The sequence below is a fragment of the Astyanax mexicanus genome, chromosome 11 (genome assembly GCF_023375975.1).
Source record: "Astyanax mexicanus isolate ESR-SI-001 chromosome 11, AstMex3_surface, whole genome shotgun sequence".
In the NCBI taxonomy this organism is placed as follows: domain Eukaryota; kingdom Metazoa; phylum Chordata; class Actinopteri; order Characiformes; family Acestrorhamphidae; genus Astyanax; species Astyanax mexicanus.
Genome location: NC_064418.1, coordinates 49,910,786 through 49,930,003, shown reverse-complemented (window position 1 = coordinate 49,930,003; position 19,218 = coordinate 49,910,786). Strand labels below are relative to the sequence as shown.

The 19,218-nt window shown below is 37.9% G+C and overlaps 2 protein-coding genes across 5 annotated transcripts in view; one reads left to right on the top strand and one right to left on the bottom strand.

Annotated features, from left to right (window-relative positions):
• Positions 1–7,191, bottom strand: dusp19a (dual specificity phosphatase 19a). The gene is made up of 4 exons (XM_022663918.2): positions 6,743–7,191; positions 5,469–5,515; positions 5,216–5,368; positions 1–415 (listed from the first exon to the last, which is right to left on the bottom strand). Exons 1-4 carry the CDS (start codon positions 6,963–6,965, stop codon positions 197–199), a joined length of 642 nt encoding a protein of 213 aa, XP_022519639.2. The 5' UTR covers positions 6,966–7,191; the 3' UTR covers positions 1–196.
• A 1,510-nt stretch (positions 7,192–8,701) lies between these two features.
• Positions 8,702–19,218, top strand: part of nckap1 (NCK-associated protein 1) — a 72,058-nt gene continuing 61,541 nt past the window's right edge. For 2 of the 4 annotated variants that reach the window (XM_049484840.1, XM_049484839.1), the window contains exons 1-2: positions 8,702–9,029; positions 18,591–18,608. In XM_049484840.1, coding sequence (XP_049340797.1) covers positions 8,922–9,029; positions 18,591–18,608 — 126 coding nt within the window. In that variant the 5' untranslated portion in view covers positions 8,702–8,921. The remainder of the gene's footprint in view (positions 9,030–18,590; positions 18,609–19,218) is intronic. The other 2 variants (XM_049484842.1, XM_049484841.1) reach the window with 1 other exon arrangement.

The following is a 19,218-nucleotide window of genomic DNA, read 5'->3' as shown; positions in this document are numbered from 1 at the left end:
TTCACCCCTGAACAGTAAAAACTCTTAAATTATGAAGGAAATTTTCATTTTCCCTGCACTGAGCAGGTTAAGCTCCAGATGTAAATAAGGCTACCACCGGTCCAATCAAAGCCATCTCTACAGAGAGCTCTTAGGGAAGCACTGCTGGCTTTAATAATAGACATTAATAAATAATGGAGGAATTACTGATCTCTGTTCAGGCGTGACTCAGGCCGTTAGCTTGTGTGCTGCTCTGAGGCTTGTAGTTTTTTAACTGTTCCAGGAATCCCGGGTTCGGACACGACGCCGGCCTCGCCGACTTCACGAAGGAAAATGCCTCCTCGAACGACTGGCCTTCCCTCGACATCAGGTATCCAATCACCACCGAGACCGAGCGAGAAACCCCAACGTTACAGTGGACCAACACCACGCCTTTCTGCACAACACAAGCACAAAATACAGAGGTTAAATTATATACATCATTACATGTAGACACACAAATATAAAGAGCAATTGAAAACTGTACTTTGATGAAGGTATGGGTATGTATCGCCATCTAACTCAAATGAAAGAAAAGAATCTTGATTAACAGAGCAGAAACTGTACTATAGTGAAAGCAAGGTACAAAATACAATCTAACTCAATTAAACAAGCAGAAATTGTACAATAATGGAAGAATTGGTACTGTATCTTAATCTAACTCAATAAATAAATAGTATAAAATGTATTATAGAGAAAATATTGGAACGCAAGAATCTACAAATAATTTAATTATATTCTTAAAATAATGGATTGGAAAATGTACCGGTATGTTACAATTAATGTTTTTAAAATTGTTTTCTAAATGTTCTTAGATTGTTTCTTAATGTTCTGATAACATCACTTGTGTTATTGTTTACTGTATATTTTTAAGAAATTTGGAAATGTTCATTTTAACGTTTCCATAATGTTAGTATTCATCTAGCTTGGAATCTTTTACTTAGTACACCAGTGACGACTTTCTTCTTCAAGACCTTCCAAACGGTTGTACTGGTTCTAATAACACTGTGATGCAAACCAGTAATAATGTGTCACACACTTCTGGAATACTATTTCTCTAATGCTACAGGCTAACCTTCCTGCAACCTTATCAAAACGTTGCTAAATGTTCTTATAAGTTTTCTGGCAGCTGGGAATGGACCTGCTGTCTCTGTCCTGTAGAAATGATGATTTTGCTAAATATACATGATTTAAAAATGTGTGAATGTATCATATCCTATTTATGTTCAGCCAAATGACACAAAACTGAACACTAATGAACACTATTGACACTTTACTGTACAACCTGTAATTTTTACACTCCTGAGCACTTTTACATTCTACTAAATACAGTACGATACTTGTACAGGTTTTTATTTTTCAGTATAGCTGTAGCTGCTGATACCTGCTTTTTTCTTTTACCTTATTTATTTTGTATTGCTGCAATACATCCTATTTACGGTCAGGTATAGTTTTATATAGTTTTTGTATATTCTATATATTCTTGTATATATCTCATAATAGTTTTAATTTTCTTACTGCACCTTTACCTCTTCTTTTTTATTATATTGTATCACCCCTACCTATCTATGTATCTATCTATCTATGTATCTATCTATCTATCTATCTATCTATCTATCTATCTATCTATCTATCTATCCATCCATCCATCCATCCATCCATCCATCCATCCATCCATCCATCCATCCATCCATCCATCTTTAATGAGAGGCAAGAGGAGCATTAGCATTGCAACTATACTAGCAGCAATCTTTCATTATCATTTATTTAATTATAATTTGTTGCAGTCTGACATCAGAGATTTGCTCTTGTAAATGTCAAAATTGCTCATTATAACTTTTCTTTTAATTCTGGGGTGGCAGCAGGGGTGGCAAGGCTTTCCTTTAGGGTGGCAGTTGCCACCCCATGCCACCCCGGTAAGTCCGCCCATGTATCTATCTGTCTATCCATCCATCCATCCATCCATCCATCGAAAACATCATTACTGTCATCATTTTCTTTTCCCAAAAACCTGGATGTGGAAAAACGGAGCAGGACAGAAGAGCAGGACTCATCTTTCCGGTGTGCAGGCATATCGATTACGGCGCCAGAATATGCTTCAGCGTTCTTCATGTAACAAATACTATGCTAATCACACACGAACGGCAAAATTACAAGTTGTAAGGTGAGAGAATGAAAGTCCGCCATGCTAAGGGGAACAAGCTAACGTCTGATTAGCTGGCACAACCCCTACACCCACCCGCCTCCACCCACCCGCCTCTGCTCACCGCCGCCGAACCCCAGGTATCACGGGTTACATAGGCCGCTGGCCAGCAGGAGACAGCATACTCATTTTACAGAGCATTGGAAACTTATTTCCAATAGCCATTGTAATCATTGACCCTTGCGAATTTGCATCATGTGACAGTGTCAGGTTAAGGGTGACTGGCGGTACTATTTGGTAAAGAGGTTGTATGACAAACAATGGCCTGGCAGTGATATGATCTTTCTACAACGTGCTGAATAATGCATGGTGAAAACTCAGCATCCATTATTCATCGCCTGGTTGCCTAGTGTAAGAGACGTTAGCCACTGGCTGACCGGCCCGTATCAGATCCAACACTCAGGAAATTACTTTCAGAAAATTTAAGAAATACAAAAAAATGATATATAATAGGCAGTGAATGCATTTTATATCCAGACAAAAATATTTTTATATTTTATTATCCACTATACAGAGTATCAGATGCTTTTTTTTTATCATTTTAAAAGTCTCAAAAACTTTCTTAAAAACTATTCTTACACACAGACAGAGATGGAAGTGAAAAGTCTATAATAATAATAATTTCATTTAAAAGGGAAAAATATTCTTAAAATTGTCTTAAAATTGTAACTCTTTTAATAATCATCACTATTTGGACAAATAAATATATATTTATAGATTTTGGTTGTTGCTGACTTTTTGGCAACTTTTTGGTTGTTTTATTTTTTTTTAATAGATGGATCAATGCTCTAAAATTACAATTAGAATTGGAATTAATTTTATTTTAACTGTATACTAATCTTTATAATATGATATTGGCATGTAAGTACACTAAATATTAATATACTGCCCATTATATCATAGTATGACTTTAAATCATGAGCAAGTACTGAATGAATGGACCATAAGGGCTAAAAGTAAAAACTCAAATTAAATATATTGTCTATATATTTGTGGATATCCCTTTAATCAGAGCTCTTATAATGCAATTCATGAAGTTTAGTCAAGGATAAAGTCCCGCCTCAAAACAAAAAGAGCCAATCAGATTGCTGATTGTGCCGAGAGTTTTGGAGGTTTAGCATAATAGTCTCTCTTCAGTGTGGAGATCTGCGCAGGCGAAGTAGCCGTAACAAGTCGAAAAATTAAGCGTTTTTTGTGCATTATTAAGTTAAATACTGAAAACTGTTTATGAGTCTTTTATCAGATTTTAAAAGCGATGTAAAATATGTTTCTAAAATGGTAATTAAACCTTCAATGTTTCATATTTTGGTCTCCTTTCAAACAGATAAAAGGCTGTTTTTTATGACGGTAAATATCAGCTTTTTCTTTATGACAAATCAGCCAACTAACTAACCTGTTGTGTACTTAAAGAAAAGCGTTGATATGTTACACTTAGTTTAATCTATATGTTGGTGTATTAGATGTATTAGAAGTATTAGAACAGTGAGCCGATCCCATTATTTCTGCTGTACACTAAAAATATTTTGACATTAAAACACAAATATAAGACGAAAGATCAACATTTCAGCTTTTATTTTGAGGTATTTACATCTAGATCTGATGCACAGATCAGAAGATAACATCTTCTGATAACATCTCTAAACATTTTTTTTGTGATGCTTTTGAAGGCTTTTAATGCTTTTTTGCAAGCCCAAGCCATGACACTACCTCCACTGTGTTTCACAGATGAGCTGGTATATTTAAGATCATGAGAAGCTCATGTACGTCTTGAACATTTCCAGCTTTCCATTCATTTTGCTGAATAGTGTTTTTTTGATCTTCTGGTGAAGCCTTGGTACTTCTGTTTATCAAGTTTTCTGGGAACAGTGGATTGAGATACCACATCACTCTGGAGGTCATTGATAATGTCACTAACATTTGTTTTAGGGTCTTTCTTTTCACATAATTCACAATGTTTCTGTCATCAACTGCTGTGGTTTTCCTTGATCTTCCTGTTCGACATCTACCTGTTACTCAGTACACCAATGACGACTTTCTTCTTCAGGTCATTTCAAACAGTTGTACTGGCTATGACCAATATTTGTGCTCCAATGGCTCTGATTTCATGTTGGTTTCTTCTCTAATGCCCGGATCAGACTAATTTAGCCTGATTTTGGCTCGATTTTGTCGAAGCTGACAAATTGCCTGCATTTGATCTGAATTTCTGAAATGCAATCCGGGGTGGATTTTTACTTTCTGGACCTGGACTACCCACCTCTGTCTGTAAGTAACTATAGGTTTAAATAGGATCTCCAGTGGATTTGGTGTTTTACAGAGACTCTAAGTCTAGATCAGTGGCTGAACTGCACTTAGCAGGGCATTATTACACATGTTGTAAAGTAACATATAACATTACAAAGACTGTTATTAGCATAAAAATGTCTCTATTTTAACTGTTGTCCATCTTGCTTGCTCCCTCCTGGTTTTGCAGTGCTGTTAGCCAATCAGAGGCGATATGTTTGCATAAATGAATATTCATGAGCAAGAGCCAACATCACCTCCACTCCTCCACAGGACTAAAGCAGTGTTATACCGGATCACCGGAGCACTTTCATTCATACTAGAGACACACAACTAGACATTTTTAAAACAATAAATAAATAAAGTTAATTAAAAAACGATGGATTGAGACCTTTAACCGTGTATCAGATGCAGGTGTAAATACCTGGAAATAAAAGCTAAAATGTTGATATGTTGATATGTTGTGTCTTATATTCATATTTTAACATAAAAACCCAAATGTTTTCAGTTTTCTAAAGCAGACAAAAACTAGTAAATATTTATAAAGCTCTAAAATTTGCATCACTTGACCTTGCCTAACAACGACTGGAAACTGGAAGTCATTGCCCTAACAAGCCCTGCATGTGTGTAAATGTGTGTATAGGTGTGTATATGTGTATAGGTGTGTATTGGTGAGTGTGTATAACTGCATATATGTTTCAGGTCATCCTGTACCTCAGCCTTGGCCTGCTCTATGAACTGTGTGCACTCCTGCAGGTGGGAGATGATGTCAGCGTCTGGCAGATCCAGTATGCTGAGTGTTTTATAGATGAAGAGGTCGGGGAAGGCGTTCTCCACACCGTACGCTACGTTCAGTATGTGTGTGACCTGAAATTAACACAAAAATATATATTTTTAAGATAAAAAATACAAATATAACACTTAATAATGCTAAATAATAAGAGAAAATACACAGTAAATATGGTACCTTGTATTTTCTCAGAGTGGCGAAGTCGTGGGCAGCATCTTGTGAGCCTGCAATTTAAACGCCACGCCATGAGGACACATATATTATTTAATATAGTTAATAGTTAATTTAGTAAATACATGTAGCATATACTGTGTAGTAGAAATTAGGCCTGTAACAATAATTGCTGGATTTATATTGTGTTTATTTATTATGAGAAGAGCACATTAATGTGAATGAGCTGGTATGTCACATTTTTATTAGTTTTATTTAAAATATTTAGAAAATATTCAAAATATAACAAAATATATATTCATTAATCATTCATTTAAATAAAAAATTGGGACATTATATATTATCCTATAGAAAATTATAGATAGTTATATTGACATGTAAAATATCCAGTTTTCAATGTTTTTGGCTATATGTTATATATAGTTCTATTTATTTATTTAATACCTGTATCTCAAAACAATCTGAAACTGACAGTAATATCTTATATTCCAATAATTTATCATTAAATTAAAACTAGTTATAGTGAGAGGCCTTTTGGTCGTTGTATTTATTTAATGAGGAGAGCATGTTAATGCGAATAAGCTTGGTTTTTTAGTTTTTTTCTCTCTTTTATATGTCTTGCATATTAAATTAAAAAGATATTTAAACTTTTTTTATGAATATTTTTTTCTGATTATTAATATCCTTAATAAAAGCTGTATAATTGCATTATCATGCTATTATATTTTCAGTATATCATTATAGAAGTGAAATAATTGGTCATAAAATTACAATAAAAATGTGTGTTTATTCTTTACTACTATTACTATTGTAATGCAGCCTATTTCTTATTATTTGTTTTACTTATTTATCTACATTATTTAATGAATTTCTTAATCTCAAGGTCTCTTCTCTTTTTACTATTTACTATTATTTATTGATTAGCTTATTATTATATGTGGCATAAATTGAAATCTGTCACAGTGTAAGACCCTCCATGTAATGCCTGAATATAGATAATAATCACAAGCTACAGTTTTATTATCATTATATTATTATTATGTTTGTCATAAATATAATAATTTATGAGTCAGTATATTGTATAATAAACATTTAATGATTGTAACAGGACTATTACAGATTAATATAGTAGTAGTAACTATTGCATGACCCACAAAATCATCTGTATATCTTATTAAACTAAATAAATTAAATAAGACAGGTGTAAATTAAGTTTTTCTGGTTTATTCAGTTATAAATAAACCAGCTGAAGTCAGATAGGCTATGTTTACCCCCCTCACCGAGCAGTAAATGGGGTCTGATGAGTCCCACTTGCAGGTCCCAGGTGTTGTCCTGTACGTATCCGCAGGCGCTCTCCGGCTGCACCGTGTCCTCCACCACATGCACCGTGGACCCCTTCCATGTCTCAATAATCCTCCTGCCGCTCAGGGTGGTCACCCGGGTGCATTGTTTCCTCAGGTTGGTCTTGGAGAAGGATTTGATCTCTTGGGCGAGCGACTGCATCACATGTGTGTGTAGATGTTCCTCAGTAAAGCAGAATATAACGTCCCGGTGTCTCCGCAGCAGGCCTGTCCCTCGTTCTGCTCCACCTCGCTCTGCTGGCCTCCTTTACAGCCTGAAAACTGAGAAGGGTCATCCTTACCTGGGCATGATGAACACCTGAGCGCTTCAGAGCAGTGCTGCCACCTGTAGGATAGAACTGACTGTAGAATTCAGTTTTCCATCAACGATGGCAAGTCATCCATGCCAAGATGTAGCAAAACGGGCCAAGGCATGATGCTCCCACCACCGTGTTTCACAGATGGAATAAGGATTTTATGCTATAATATAATTTTTTACAACCGAATTCTGTGACTAATCGTAACCAATCAAATATTACAAAAATAATACAAATACAAATAATACAAAAATCAAATCGGATGCAAAACAGAGAGGCTTCTAATTGACCTGTTCTCTGCAAAGAGTCTGTGAGTCAGCCAATCAGTTTTTTAGTGTGGGCGGGCAGTTTTTTTTACCCCTGCTGGACAGGATGCGTTCAGTGAGTGAAAAGAAGCATGCATGCAAGAACCATATATATATATATATATATATATATATATATATGCACACAGCTCTGCAAAAGAATTAAGAGACTACTTCAGTTTCTGAATCAGTTTTTTCTGATTTAGGTATAGTATAGGTATACGTTTGAGTAAAATGAACATTGAAAAAAGTTGCAGAGCTTACAGACCTCAAATAATTCAAAGAAAACAAGTTCAAGTTCATAAAGTTTTAAGAGATCAGAAATCAACATTTGGTGGAATAACCCTGGTGGTTTTTAATCACAGTTTTTTTTTATTCATCTTGGCATCATGTTCTCCTCCACCAGTCTTACACACTGCTTTTGGATAACTTTATGCTGCTTTACTCCTGGTGCAAAAATTAGAGCAGTTCAGCTTTGTTTGATGGCTTGTGATCATCCATCTTTCGTTGGATTATATTCCGGAGGTTTTTTAATTTGGTAAAAATCAAAGAAACTTTTTCCAGGGCTCAGGGGCGGACATATGTCAGAGGTCTGTGTGCAGCCCGAGTGCTAGTTTTAGCCTGTTAGGTTGTTAGATCGCTAGCCTGTTGTTATGTTGGCGTGGTTGCAGCCGATAGCAACCATCGTAAATTTAAGCAAAAAAGCAACGACTGTAAACATCTTTCTCGTCCATCCTTTCAATGTGACCAGCCGGACGCTAAAATATTTTTTTATTAAGGAAAATTATAAAAAATAGTAACGCACAGTTACTTGGATATTTAACTTTAATCTGATTATTGGATTGGAAATAGTAACACTTTAGATTACTCGTTACTAGAATAATGGACAGATTAGAATATGTGTTACTAAGTAACTGACATCTCTGTACCTAGCAAACAATATATGTTATAAAAATATAAGATTTTATAAGCTCAAAATCAGCATTACAACTAGACTAGCACTGGGCTTTAATTTTAATGTTACTGCAGTTACTGCAGGAAATCTGCTCTTGTAAATTTCAAATTGGCCATAATAACTTTTCTTTCAAATCTGGGGTGGCAGCTGCCACCCTGTGCCACCCCGATAGATCCGCCCATGCCAGGGTTGTATATTACATTTACATGTATATAGGCCCTTTAATACAGCTCGGCAATTTCCGGAAACACTCGGCTAGGCTAATCGGCAGCGTTCGGTAAAGTCCGGCTCGGATCGTGGGCGAGCCTTCGTGCGTGCTCCTCCCTGCAGCGCTGCTGTTGCAGGAAACAGGACGACAGGCAGGGCAACACCTAGAACCGAGCCGAGCCGAGCCGAGGGAGCGGTCCGCCCCGGAGTATGGGCCTGTCTGAACACTAAACAACAGCACCAGCCGCAAGCCCGGTTCCCTAACACTACAGAGCGCGCGGTGACGGACCGAGAGAGGCTTTATTCAGCGCGGTGCGGAGCTTTGTGTCGGCGCCATGTCGCGGGCAGTACTGCAGCCCAGTCAGCAGAAGCTGGCCGAGAAACTCACCATCCTCAACGACCGGGGCCTCGGCATGCTCACCCGCATCTACAACATCAAGAAGGTGAGCGACAGCGGGGCGGTGCACTGATTTAACCCGGTTAAACCGGACCCGGGTCCGGCTACAGCTTCATACACGCAGCTATAGCCGAGCCGCTCAGGTCCATTCAGCCGTTCAACAGAACGATAGCTAACGATTAGCTTAGCATAGCTTAGCATAGCTAACGAAGAATCTGCGGGGAGGCCGAGCTCAGTGCGCTGTTATTAGCTAAGCTAACTAGCTAAAATTAATGATTAGCTAGCTATTGCTATAGTTAACGTTACAATTTCGTGCTGAATGTAGTGTTTTTGTCCATAAATCTGCTTTAAAAACTAGCGAAAATCATAATAGCGTTACTAGCTGACGTTGTGTAAGCTAGTTAGCTAACGTTAACGTCAGCTAGTCAATATTATGTAGCTAGCTAGCTATGTGATTTATTATTTATTTTACCATAATTATTTTACGTTTAGCTTTATTTTAATAACGTTTTTTAAACGGACAGTGGGTCTAAAAACAGGTTATGGCTCATTTTAGATGTATGTTTGTATCTAACGCTAATGGTGTCAGTTTCGCTAACACTCGCTTTAATGGTTTGCTATCTATTTAGCTAGTATCTGGCCGCTGGTGAAGGCGTGTGGTGTAGTTTACGGGTTATGTTTTATATTTGTTTGTTTATAAGCTTAAATTGTTAATGGAATATGCTTTTAGTGTCGTTTATTGGGGAATGTGGTTTTATTTAAATGATAGTCCGCGTGGTTTTTCTTCATAATGATATCAAACACCTAGAGACGTTGATTTGTTGTTGTTACTCGTCTACCACACCCACTTTTTATACTCCTACTCATTCCTACTCCTCCACACCCACTCATACTCATTCCTGCTTCTCTGTGTCCACTCACTATACTCGCAAACATCCATACTCCAGTGTCCACTCATCCTTCCACACCCACTCACTATACTTATCCCTACTCCTCTATGTCCAGTCATACTCATCCCTGCTCCTCCACACCCACTAACTATACTCATACCCATCCCTACTCCTCCACATTCAATCATACTCATCCCTACTCCTCCACACCCACTAATTATGCTCACTCATCCCTACTCCTCTATTCTGTGTCCACTCATACTCATCCCTACTCCTCCACACCCTCTCATACTCATCCTTACTCCTCTGTGCCACTCACTATACACACATTCATCCCTACTCCTCTGTGTCCGCTCGCTATACTCATCCCTACTCCTCTGTGTCCGCTCGCTATACTCATCCCTGCTCCTCCACACGCACTAACTTTACTCATACCCCTCCCTACACCTCCACATTCACTCATACTCATCCCTACTCCTCTGTGTCCACTCACTAATCTCATACTCATCCCTTCTCCTCCACACCCACTCATTTTACTCACTCATCCATACTCCTCTATTCTGTGTCTACTCATACTCATCACTACTTTTCCACACCAACTCATACTTATCCCTACTCCTCCACACCCTCTCATATACATCCTTACTCCTCTGTGCCACTCACTATACACACATTTATCCCTACTCCTTTGTGTCCGCTCGCTATACTCATCCCTACTCCTCTGTGTCCGCTCGCTATACTCATCCCTACTCCTCTGTGTCCATTCATACAAAACCCTTCTACTAATTACTGCAATTATCCATATCATCCTCTAATCAGTAATACCTTCCCCAAGCACACACCATTTCCTCCATACCAACTCAACGGTACCCCTAAGCATGTATACCTTATATATATATATTTACTACACCTTCCCACCATGTCTGTTAATCCACACCCACTCATCATACTAGGGCTGCACAATATTAAACACATTATTAAACTTACTATACTCTTACTCATCCCTGCTCCCTTGTGTTTACTTATACCTTTCCCACTACTAGTCACCTAAATCATTCATACACTCCCCAATTACACATACCCTCTCCATGCCCACCCCTATTTCTTGATGCTAACCCAACTGTACCCCTAATCACTCATACCTACTATTACCCATGCCATGATTGATTTTTGTGGGGGTTTGTCATTTTATAGTAATCTGAAATGATTATAGAGTTTTTGTTGTTTTTAAGTGTGTGGTATGAACGGTAGCTAGTGGACACCAATCATAATGAGTTGCAATTATTGCATTTAATGAATGTTGTATAATTATTCAGTATATGCCTCTCTCAGTTTCGTCCATCTTTGTCGTCTGAGAACTAAGATTATTGTAAGCTGCTGTAATTTAGTTCTGATTCTGAAGTATGAATGAAGTACATACGGTCAGGTTGGACATTGTGATGCTATAAGGTGTGTTTTTCAGTATTTGATTGAGTTACTGATGATATATGGTCGGAAAATGCTGCGTCAATAAGGCACAAATGTTGTCAGTGTATATATTATCTCCAGTATACTGAGAAAACTGTATTATAGCATCATATCGGAGTTTATTTGTCAAATTAATACAGTAATTCACAGTAATCCAACTAGTAGTCAGATACTTTGATGACTGTCTGACTATAAAACAAAAAAAAATGTAAGAAATATTGTAGTAGAGGTGAGATGTGTACAGTTTAATGTCTGATGTAATAATGCAGTATGTGAATATGTAAGGATTTTGAGTATAACATGAAGAAATGTGAGTTTAGTGTTCTCCAGTATTATAATGATTAGTAGGCCTGTATTAATACTTATGTTACTGGCTAATTGTACAACATGTAAACCTCAATAAGTTTTAATAGCTTCAGTATTGCCTGTTGTGTTTATCTTATCAGGATATTTTGCATGGTAGCAGTAGATTCATGGTTATCTTCTTTACAGAGTCTTATTCTTTTGGCAGTACAATATAATAGTCTCTACAAGGACTGGACAAGCTGTGTGTGTGCATTTGCATATCTGTTTTAGCAATGTGTGCAACTTTAAAGTAGTTTTAAAAAATCAGAAATAAAAAAAAACATCCCAGTCATCTGGAAGAGTTTTGTGATATTCTGGTCTGCTGGTTGAGAACCTCAGACAGTACACATCAGGATTAACCAGCAGACTTCGTCTGAGGAAGGGATCTGTACTTACTGCCTGTGGCAAGTCAGCAGAAAGTATGAGCTTCTAAATATGACTGCTGACTTAGGCTTAAGCACTTAAGCACAAACCTTCTACATTTAGGTGTACATTTGTACACCACACGGCTGTGAGGATTTGATTGTATTCCGTGAGGGAGCATTAGTGATGGTTATGTTTATCTTCTCCAGAGGGCCATATTGTATTGGCAGTACTTTTCTACAAATATTTGGATCTATATTGTCAGATTAAATTTGATTGATCAAGTTAAATTATTAAAATACTAATCCCTCCATACTCCATACAGCCCTATACTCATCTTCCCACCCCATACTCCTATATACTCATCCCTTCCCAGCCTGTACTAATCCATATTCATCACTTCCCAGCCCATACTCATCCCTTCTCAGCCCATACTCATCTATACTCAGCCCACACATATCTTTACTCATCCCTTCTCAGCCCGAACTCATCCATAATCATCCCTTCCCAGCCTGTACTAATCCATACTTATCCCTTCCCAGACCATACTCCTCTATACTCATACCTTCCTAGCACCGTCCTAATTCATACGCATTCCTTCCCAGCCCATTCTCATCCCTTCTTAGCCTACACTAATCCATACTCATCCCTACCGAGCCTGTACTAATCCATACTCATTCCTTCCCAGCCCATACTCCTCTATACTCATCTGTGCCCATCCAAAACTAATCCATACTCATCCCTTCCCATCCCATACTAATCCATACTCAATCCTTCTCAGCCTGTACTAATTCATAATCATCCCATCTCACTCCGTACTCATCCCAGCTCACTCCACTCATCCATGGTCTGCATACTCATCCGTACTCATCACTTCCAACCCCATACTCATGCCTTCCCAACCCGTACTAATCCATACTCTTCCCTGCCCACCTCATACTCATCCCTTCTAACTCCATACTCATCCATGCCCTGCATACTCATCCATACCCACCCTTTGCCCACACGTCCATGCTTGTCTATATACTCACCCCTTCCCAACACGTATTCATCCATTCTTACTAATAATCTTCCCATGCCTACTCTATCCCTACCCATCCATACTTTTGCCTAGTCATCCCTACCCACTTGTGCCCACTCTGTTCTCACCCATGCCTACCCCATACTCCTCCATATCCTCCCTGATCGTACCCGTTTCTACCCGTACTCGGCAGTGGTGATGTTTTACCCGTTACTACAGAATGTTCTGAGGGGGAATCTCAGTGCAGTTGAGAATTAGTTCTTTATCTCGGCTCTAAAACGATCTTCACACCAGTGCTGAAGAGCTCAGCTTTAAGTACATTACTGTGAGAATAGTGTGTGTGTGTGTGTGTGTGTGTGTGTGTGTTAGGGTTCTTAGGCCGCTCTGACAGGCTTGGCTCTGTTGGAGCTGAGCGGGAGTCGGTCCAGATCTCTGTATAAAAGCCAGAGGGATGTGGGGCAGGGGCTTCATCCATTCTGTCTCTATCTGTCTCACTCTCACACACTTCTTTCCAATTATCCTCATTTATCCTCTCTCTCTCTCTCTCTCTCTCTCATTCTCTCACACACACTCACACATGCTCACTCGTTCTCCTTCACCCTTTCATTTTCAAATGGGGCAGTGGTGGTTTAGTGGTTAGAGCTCCAGGCTAATAATCGCACGGTTGTGGGTTCGATACCCGGGTTCAGAAAGCTGCTGTTTTTTGGGCCTAAAGCAGGACTCTTAACCCTCACTGCTTCCCGGGTACCACTATAATGGCAACCTTCCATCTGTTGTGTCCAGTATGTGATTATGGTTGGGTTGTCTTGTCTTGTCTTGTATTAAAATATGTAGTTGTATTCATCCCAATTATTAGTCAGACTCAATTAGTACTGATTAAATATTAGTTGGGAATTTCACTGATATAATATTGAAAATATAGCATATTAATTCAGTTACACCCTTTAAATTTAAAGAGCAACGAACATTTCATAATTAATCGTAAGGTTTTACTAACTAAGGAATATTTAATTTGCTGGTTTGCCAATTACAAAGCTTAAAATTTTAAATATTCAGTGTATGTAGATTGTATCCAGAATTGGTGTTTACATAATAACCACATAATTAACCATAATTATCCCAGAAATTGCAATAAACAATGTTATTGTCATTTTAAGACCATTAAATCCACACTGTGTATGGAGTCACAGTTATTGAAGCACTGATTAGTCATTTAGCATGACTGACTAAAATACTATTCACTGTTTTATATATGTGAACAAACATGCAAATAAACACAATAGAACATATTTCATATCAAATATTTTTTAGATCATGGACGTTTATAAACATGTATAATAATGATTGATAATGTAATTATCATGAGGGGCCTCTTACATGAAATCAGATTTTTGCAATTAGGGTGCTTTAACACTTGTTTTGGTATTGAGTAACGTACTTTTGAGAGGGGTATCTGGTTAATCTTCTGATGTGCACTGTACTGGTTTCAGTGATGGACTTCAGACCTCACATAGTTTCACACAATTTAACAACCAATATTATTTACCACAGGTTTATTAACCCTGTGTATTAGATTATAGGGTCACCATGGTGTGGTGTGTAATAAAGCATTAACAATTTTTTAGTAGAGTTTCGAGCGCCTATGTTTCAATAAAAATGTCCATATATGAGATGCAGGATACCGATGTATCGCAAGTGAAAAAAATATGATACGATTTATCGCAATGAAGATACTTTGTCCCACCCCTAGTTGCTTTGTGATCTCATTGGTCAGAATGCCCTTTAATAACACAGCATTGCATAAAACAGTATCAGGTCCTGTAGCACATTTCTTTGCCATGTCACATCCAACCCCCCCCCCTTTCCACCGTTACCGTACTTCAGACGTGCTCTTCCACTAGAGTAGGCATTCGGCTGCTCGCTTTTAGAAATCCTGTTGCTTAGCAACTGCTCGGCGCTGACATCACCATGGTAAAACCTGTGTTTTTTTATTTTTTCTGCTGATGTCTGAGAGCTGCAGTAGTCGTATGGATATATTTCATTTTGATGTTTAAAAACAGAAATGAACCGTTCCCAGCTGAAGCTGTGTGTTTATAAACCCACCCCACTGTAATAAAGGATATTTAATACCTCCGTCACATATATAAACGCATGATTTAATTCCTGCAGGATGGGAATCCTCACAGCGTACGTGTGTGTGAGAGACGTACGTGTGTATGTATGTTTTGGGTGAATACTCGTCCATTTCGTGTGCTCTGTATGTGTGTGTTTGTGTGTGTAATGTGCTGAAGAGGACTAGTCATTTCTCATGTCTCAGGATTACGCCTAGCTGTAGACTATATTTTCTCTTAATAATAGTAATAAAATTATACAAATAAAAAATCTCCACCCAGAATGCAGTGCATTCCAGGACTAAGCTTAAACCTGTGGTTGGATCCATATTTTACACTAGATCTGGACAATATATTGATTACATTGTGATACATTTTCCTAATGTATCGACTATATGCCTGGCTAAAATGTACATTTACTTACAGAGAGTGTACAAAAATGCTGTTAATTTGAATGATGTGCAGCAAAAATACTACAGCTCTGGGAAAAAATGAAGAGATCACTTCAGTTTCTGAATCAGTTTTTGCTATTTATAGGTTTATGTTTGGGTAAAATGAACATTGTAGTTTTATTCTATAAACTACAGACAACATTTCTCCCAAATTCCAAATAACAAATTGCAGAAAATGATGCAAAGAAAACAAGTTCATATTCATAAATTCATCTTGGCATCATGTTCTCCTCCACCAGTCTTACACACTGCTTTTGGATAACTTTATGCTGCTTTACTCCTGGTGTAAAAATTCAAGCAGTTCAGTTTGGTGGTTTGATGGTTTGTGATCATCCATCTTCCTCTTGATTATATTCCAGAGGTTTTCAATTTGGTAAAATTAAAGATTTTTTTTTCATTTTTAAGTGATCTCTTTTTTTAGCTGTATGTAAATCACTGTATTATGCATTAAGAGTAAGAGTATTACAATAGGGCTTTTTTAGGATGTACAATAAATAAACAAATACAATAAAAATGTATCATATGATTACCTTTAAATACAGTGATATAATATATTAGTATTATATATTGCCATATTGCCATATTAATTCCAAAATCAATCCATATTATGGCAAGAACTACTCAACTAAGTAAAGAAAGAAATATGAAACTTTAAGAAATGAAGGTCAGGCAATCCGAAAGTCAATTTCAAGAACATTTTTGCATTCATCAAAACGTTAGGATGAAACTGGCACTCATCAGGACCGCCCCAGGAATTATCAGCCTCAGAAACCTCAAGTTAACAAACAGCTCCCCAGATAAGAGCACCTAAATGCTTCTTTACAGAGTATTTTGTTTTGTTTAACACTTAAGTTACTAAATGATTAATAGTCTAAAAAACTGCATTCATGTGTTTTTGATAATATTGTGAGTTTACATGTGTATCAGTGTGTTTTATTTAGTTCTAAGCACAGTTAGACTAGCCAGCGAAATGCAACAGGAAACGACAGCAGAGCTGATCCCTCCCTATAAACGCAGAAGCTCAGGAAGTGAACTCTTATCTCCAAAGCGTACCACTTCCAAAATACCACAGTTTATTCAGCCTGACTCGAGTCTCAGATGTGGAGTAACTGTTTATCTGTTTTACATGGGCAGGTCCTGTCGGACTAATGTGATTAGTCAGATTCTGATCTGTGTGTTCATATCTCATAATCAGAGCACAGATAATTAATCTGAAACTGGATAGAAATAGGCAAATTTGCTGTTTATTTGATAAACAGAATCCTACATAATTGCATTATGGCTAACTGTATATATTAATCAATTTAATGTGCATTCCATTCCGTAGTAATGTTTTCTTTTATTATTTTTTTAGCATTTTAATAGACTTTTTAGGTGTGTATTTAAAAAGATATATTCGTTTGTCCAAGTTATTTGGGCTGTAGAACACAGGCAAGAGGGGTGTCCGGTTAATGTTCTAACAATTATTGTATTGAGCATAGTGATGGACTCTCTTGAGAGGGATATCTGGTTAGTGTTCTAATGATACTCACTAAACTGGACTGAGAGATGTACTCTCGAGATGGGTATCTGGTTAGTGTTCTGATATGCACACTGCAGTGGACTGAGTGATGGACACTCTTTCTTGAGTCGGGTATCCGGTTAGTGTTCTTATACTTATTTTATTGGGCTGAGTGATGTACTCTCAAGGGTTATGTGGTTAGTGTTCTGATACGCACTGTACTGGACTGAGTGATGGACTCTTTTGAGAGAGGTATCTGGTTAATGTTGTGCACTTTACTTTTGATCTCGCATTTAACTCATGTCATCCAAGATTTGTTTGTTGTGAGTGCCTTTGTGGCCACTTGCACTTGTGCTGTTTATTGATGCTAATTTGGAATCAGTTAGCAGAAAAGCTAATTCAGCAAGCTACCTATGGAGCCATCTTCACTGATAAAATTCTTTAAAGAGATAGTCCAGCTGTCCAGTTAGTCTAATAAGTCCTCCATGAGGTGCGTTAGTTTTACACATTCTGCAAATATGTTTTGAGTTTGAATCACACCAGTCTGACGGTTCCATCTAGTGACTTAACTCTATATTGAATTATTACAGACATATTGCTTTTTACGTCTTGCAATTTTTACAGCTCTAGTATTGTAGTTTTAGAGAGTTAGAGGAAATTAAGGTGTGGGCCTACGCATTTGGGGTTTAAGGGGCTTAATACACAAACTGTTAATAGTCAATGCTGTGTTAATGTCACTTTATTGTTTTAGAATTTAAATGCACTGGTGCCAAAGACTACAAATGTCTACACACACACCACACACACAATGAATCCACAGTGTTTGTGTGAAGGTTTTAATGCAGTTCTTGATCTCTGGTTCTGTGCATGTGAGGTGCAGTCTTTTCCTATCGAATCATAACTGAATTACATTCTTCTATTTGTTTGTTCTCTTTTTCCTCATGATGTTTTCTGATCTTTTCCTTTTTCCTCAGTTGGGAGTTCTGATTTCTCATTTGTTTTCTTTTTTTTTTTTTTTTTTTTTCTTTCTTTGCGTTGTGAATATGTTTGGCCATGGCCTTGCATTGTTCTTCTTGATTTCTTTACTTGCACGTCTTGGTTTCCTTTGACTTTAATCACATTGCCTCCTGGTCTTCCTCTCAAACACATGGACTGGAATCCTGGCTGGGACTGCAGTCTCCCTGATGGTGGAGGAGAGCTCTGCATGGGGTGTGTGAGTGTTTAGCTCTGGGAACGAAAGCTCCTCAATCTCGACGCTCAGTCCGACCCGTACGGCCGCCCCTGCGTCCCTCCTTAGGCCAGCCGAAGCAAAGCCAAGCGACCAATCAGAACGCGACCAGAGCGAATCGCGTTTAGTTCCCAAAGCTAATTTGTTTTGCCATAGATCTGCATGGTAGAGATTGGAAAGTTGTGTTTATGTGTAATTCTCTCTTTTTCTGTTACAATGCTTCCCTCAGCAAGGACAAGTTTGGAAGGTTTGCACAGCTTTTCCACCTTCCCCAAATCTCGTTCCCTCGCTCCCTCCCTCCCTCCCTATCCCCCTTTCCTGCTTCTCCTGCCAGTTTCATGTCCCATGATCTCTCTCCGTATGCAACTCACACAGCGCCCTGGTGGGAAGAAACGCCTGTTCCCAAACTGCAGTAGAATCAGGAGTCTTTGTATTTGTTTCCTTTTGCTTTTTTTCTTCCTTTTGTCTTCATTTTTTCTTCATTTCAGTGTGTGTTACATCGTTTTCTTTGCCTTTTTTCCATCGTATCTGGGGTTTTTGTGGTGTTAACACTATAAATATGTAATGTGCATGAGCTGGATTGGTTTGGGCCCACAGATCAGGCTGTTTTGCCGTCAGACTGGACCGGTGGAGAAAAGGCTTGTCAGCAAATGCATGGCTTTATTTCACATTTTGTTTTTGGTATATATATTTTTTATTCATTTGATTCGTCACCACATCTGATTAGCTACCGGTCAAACTTAACCCTCATTAGTTTAAGAGCCCACAAAAATGTTTCTGGATGATTATGGTGCTTTAATATTATTATTAGTAGTAGTTTATTATTATTATTATTCCTCTGGCGTCAGTAGGTCTAT

Excerpts from the sequence above, each read along its gene's own strand:
- dusp19a (XM_022663918.2), bottom strand. The coding sequence starts at position 6,965 with ATGCAGTCGCTCGCCCAAGAGATCAAATCCTTCTCCAAGACCAACCTG. Across the intron at positions 5,516-6,742 it reads CAGACCCCATTTACTGCTCG|GCTCACAAGATGCTGCCCAC; the intron begins GTGAGGGGGGTA and ends TTTAAATTGCAG. Across the intron at positions 416-5,215 it reads TAGAGCAGGCCAAGGCTGAG|AAAGGCGTGGTGTTGGTCCA; the intron begins GTACAGGATGAC and ends TGTGTTGTGCAG.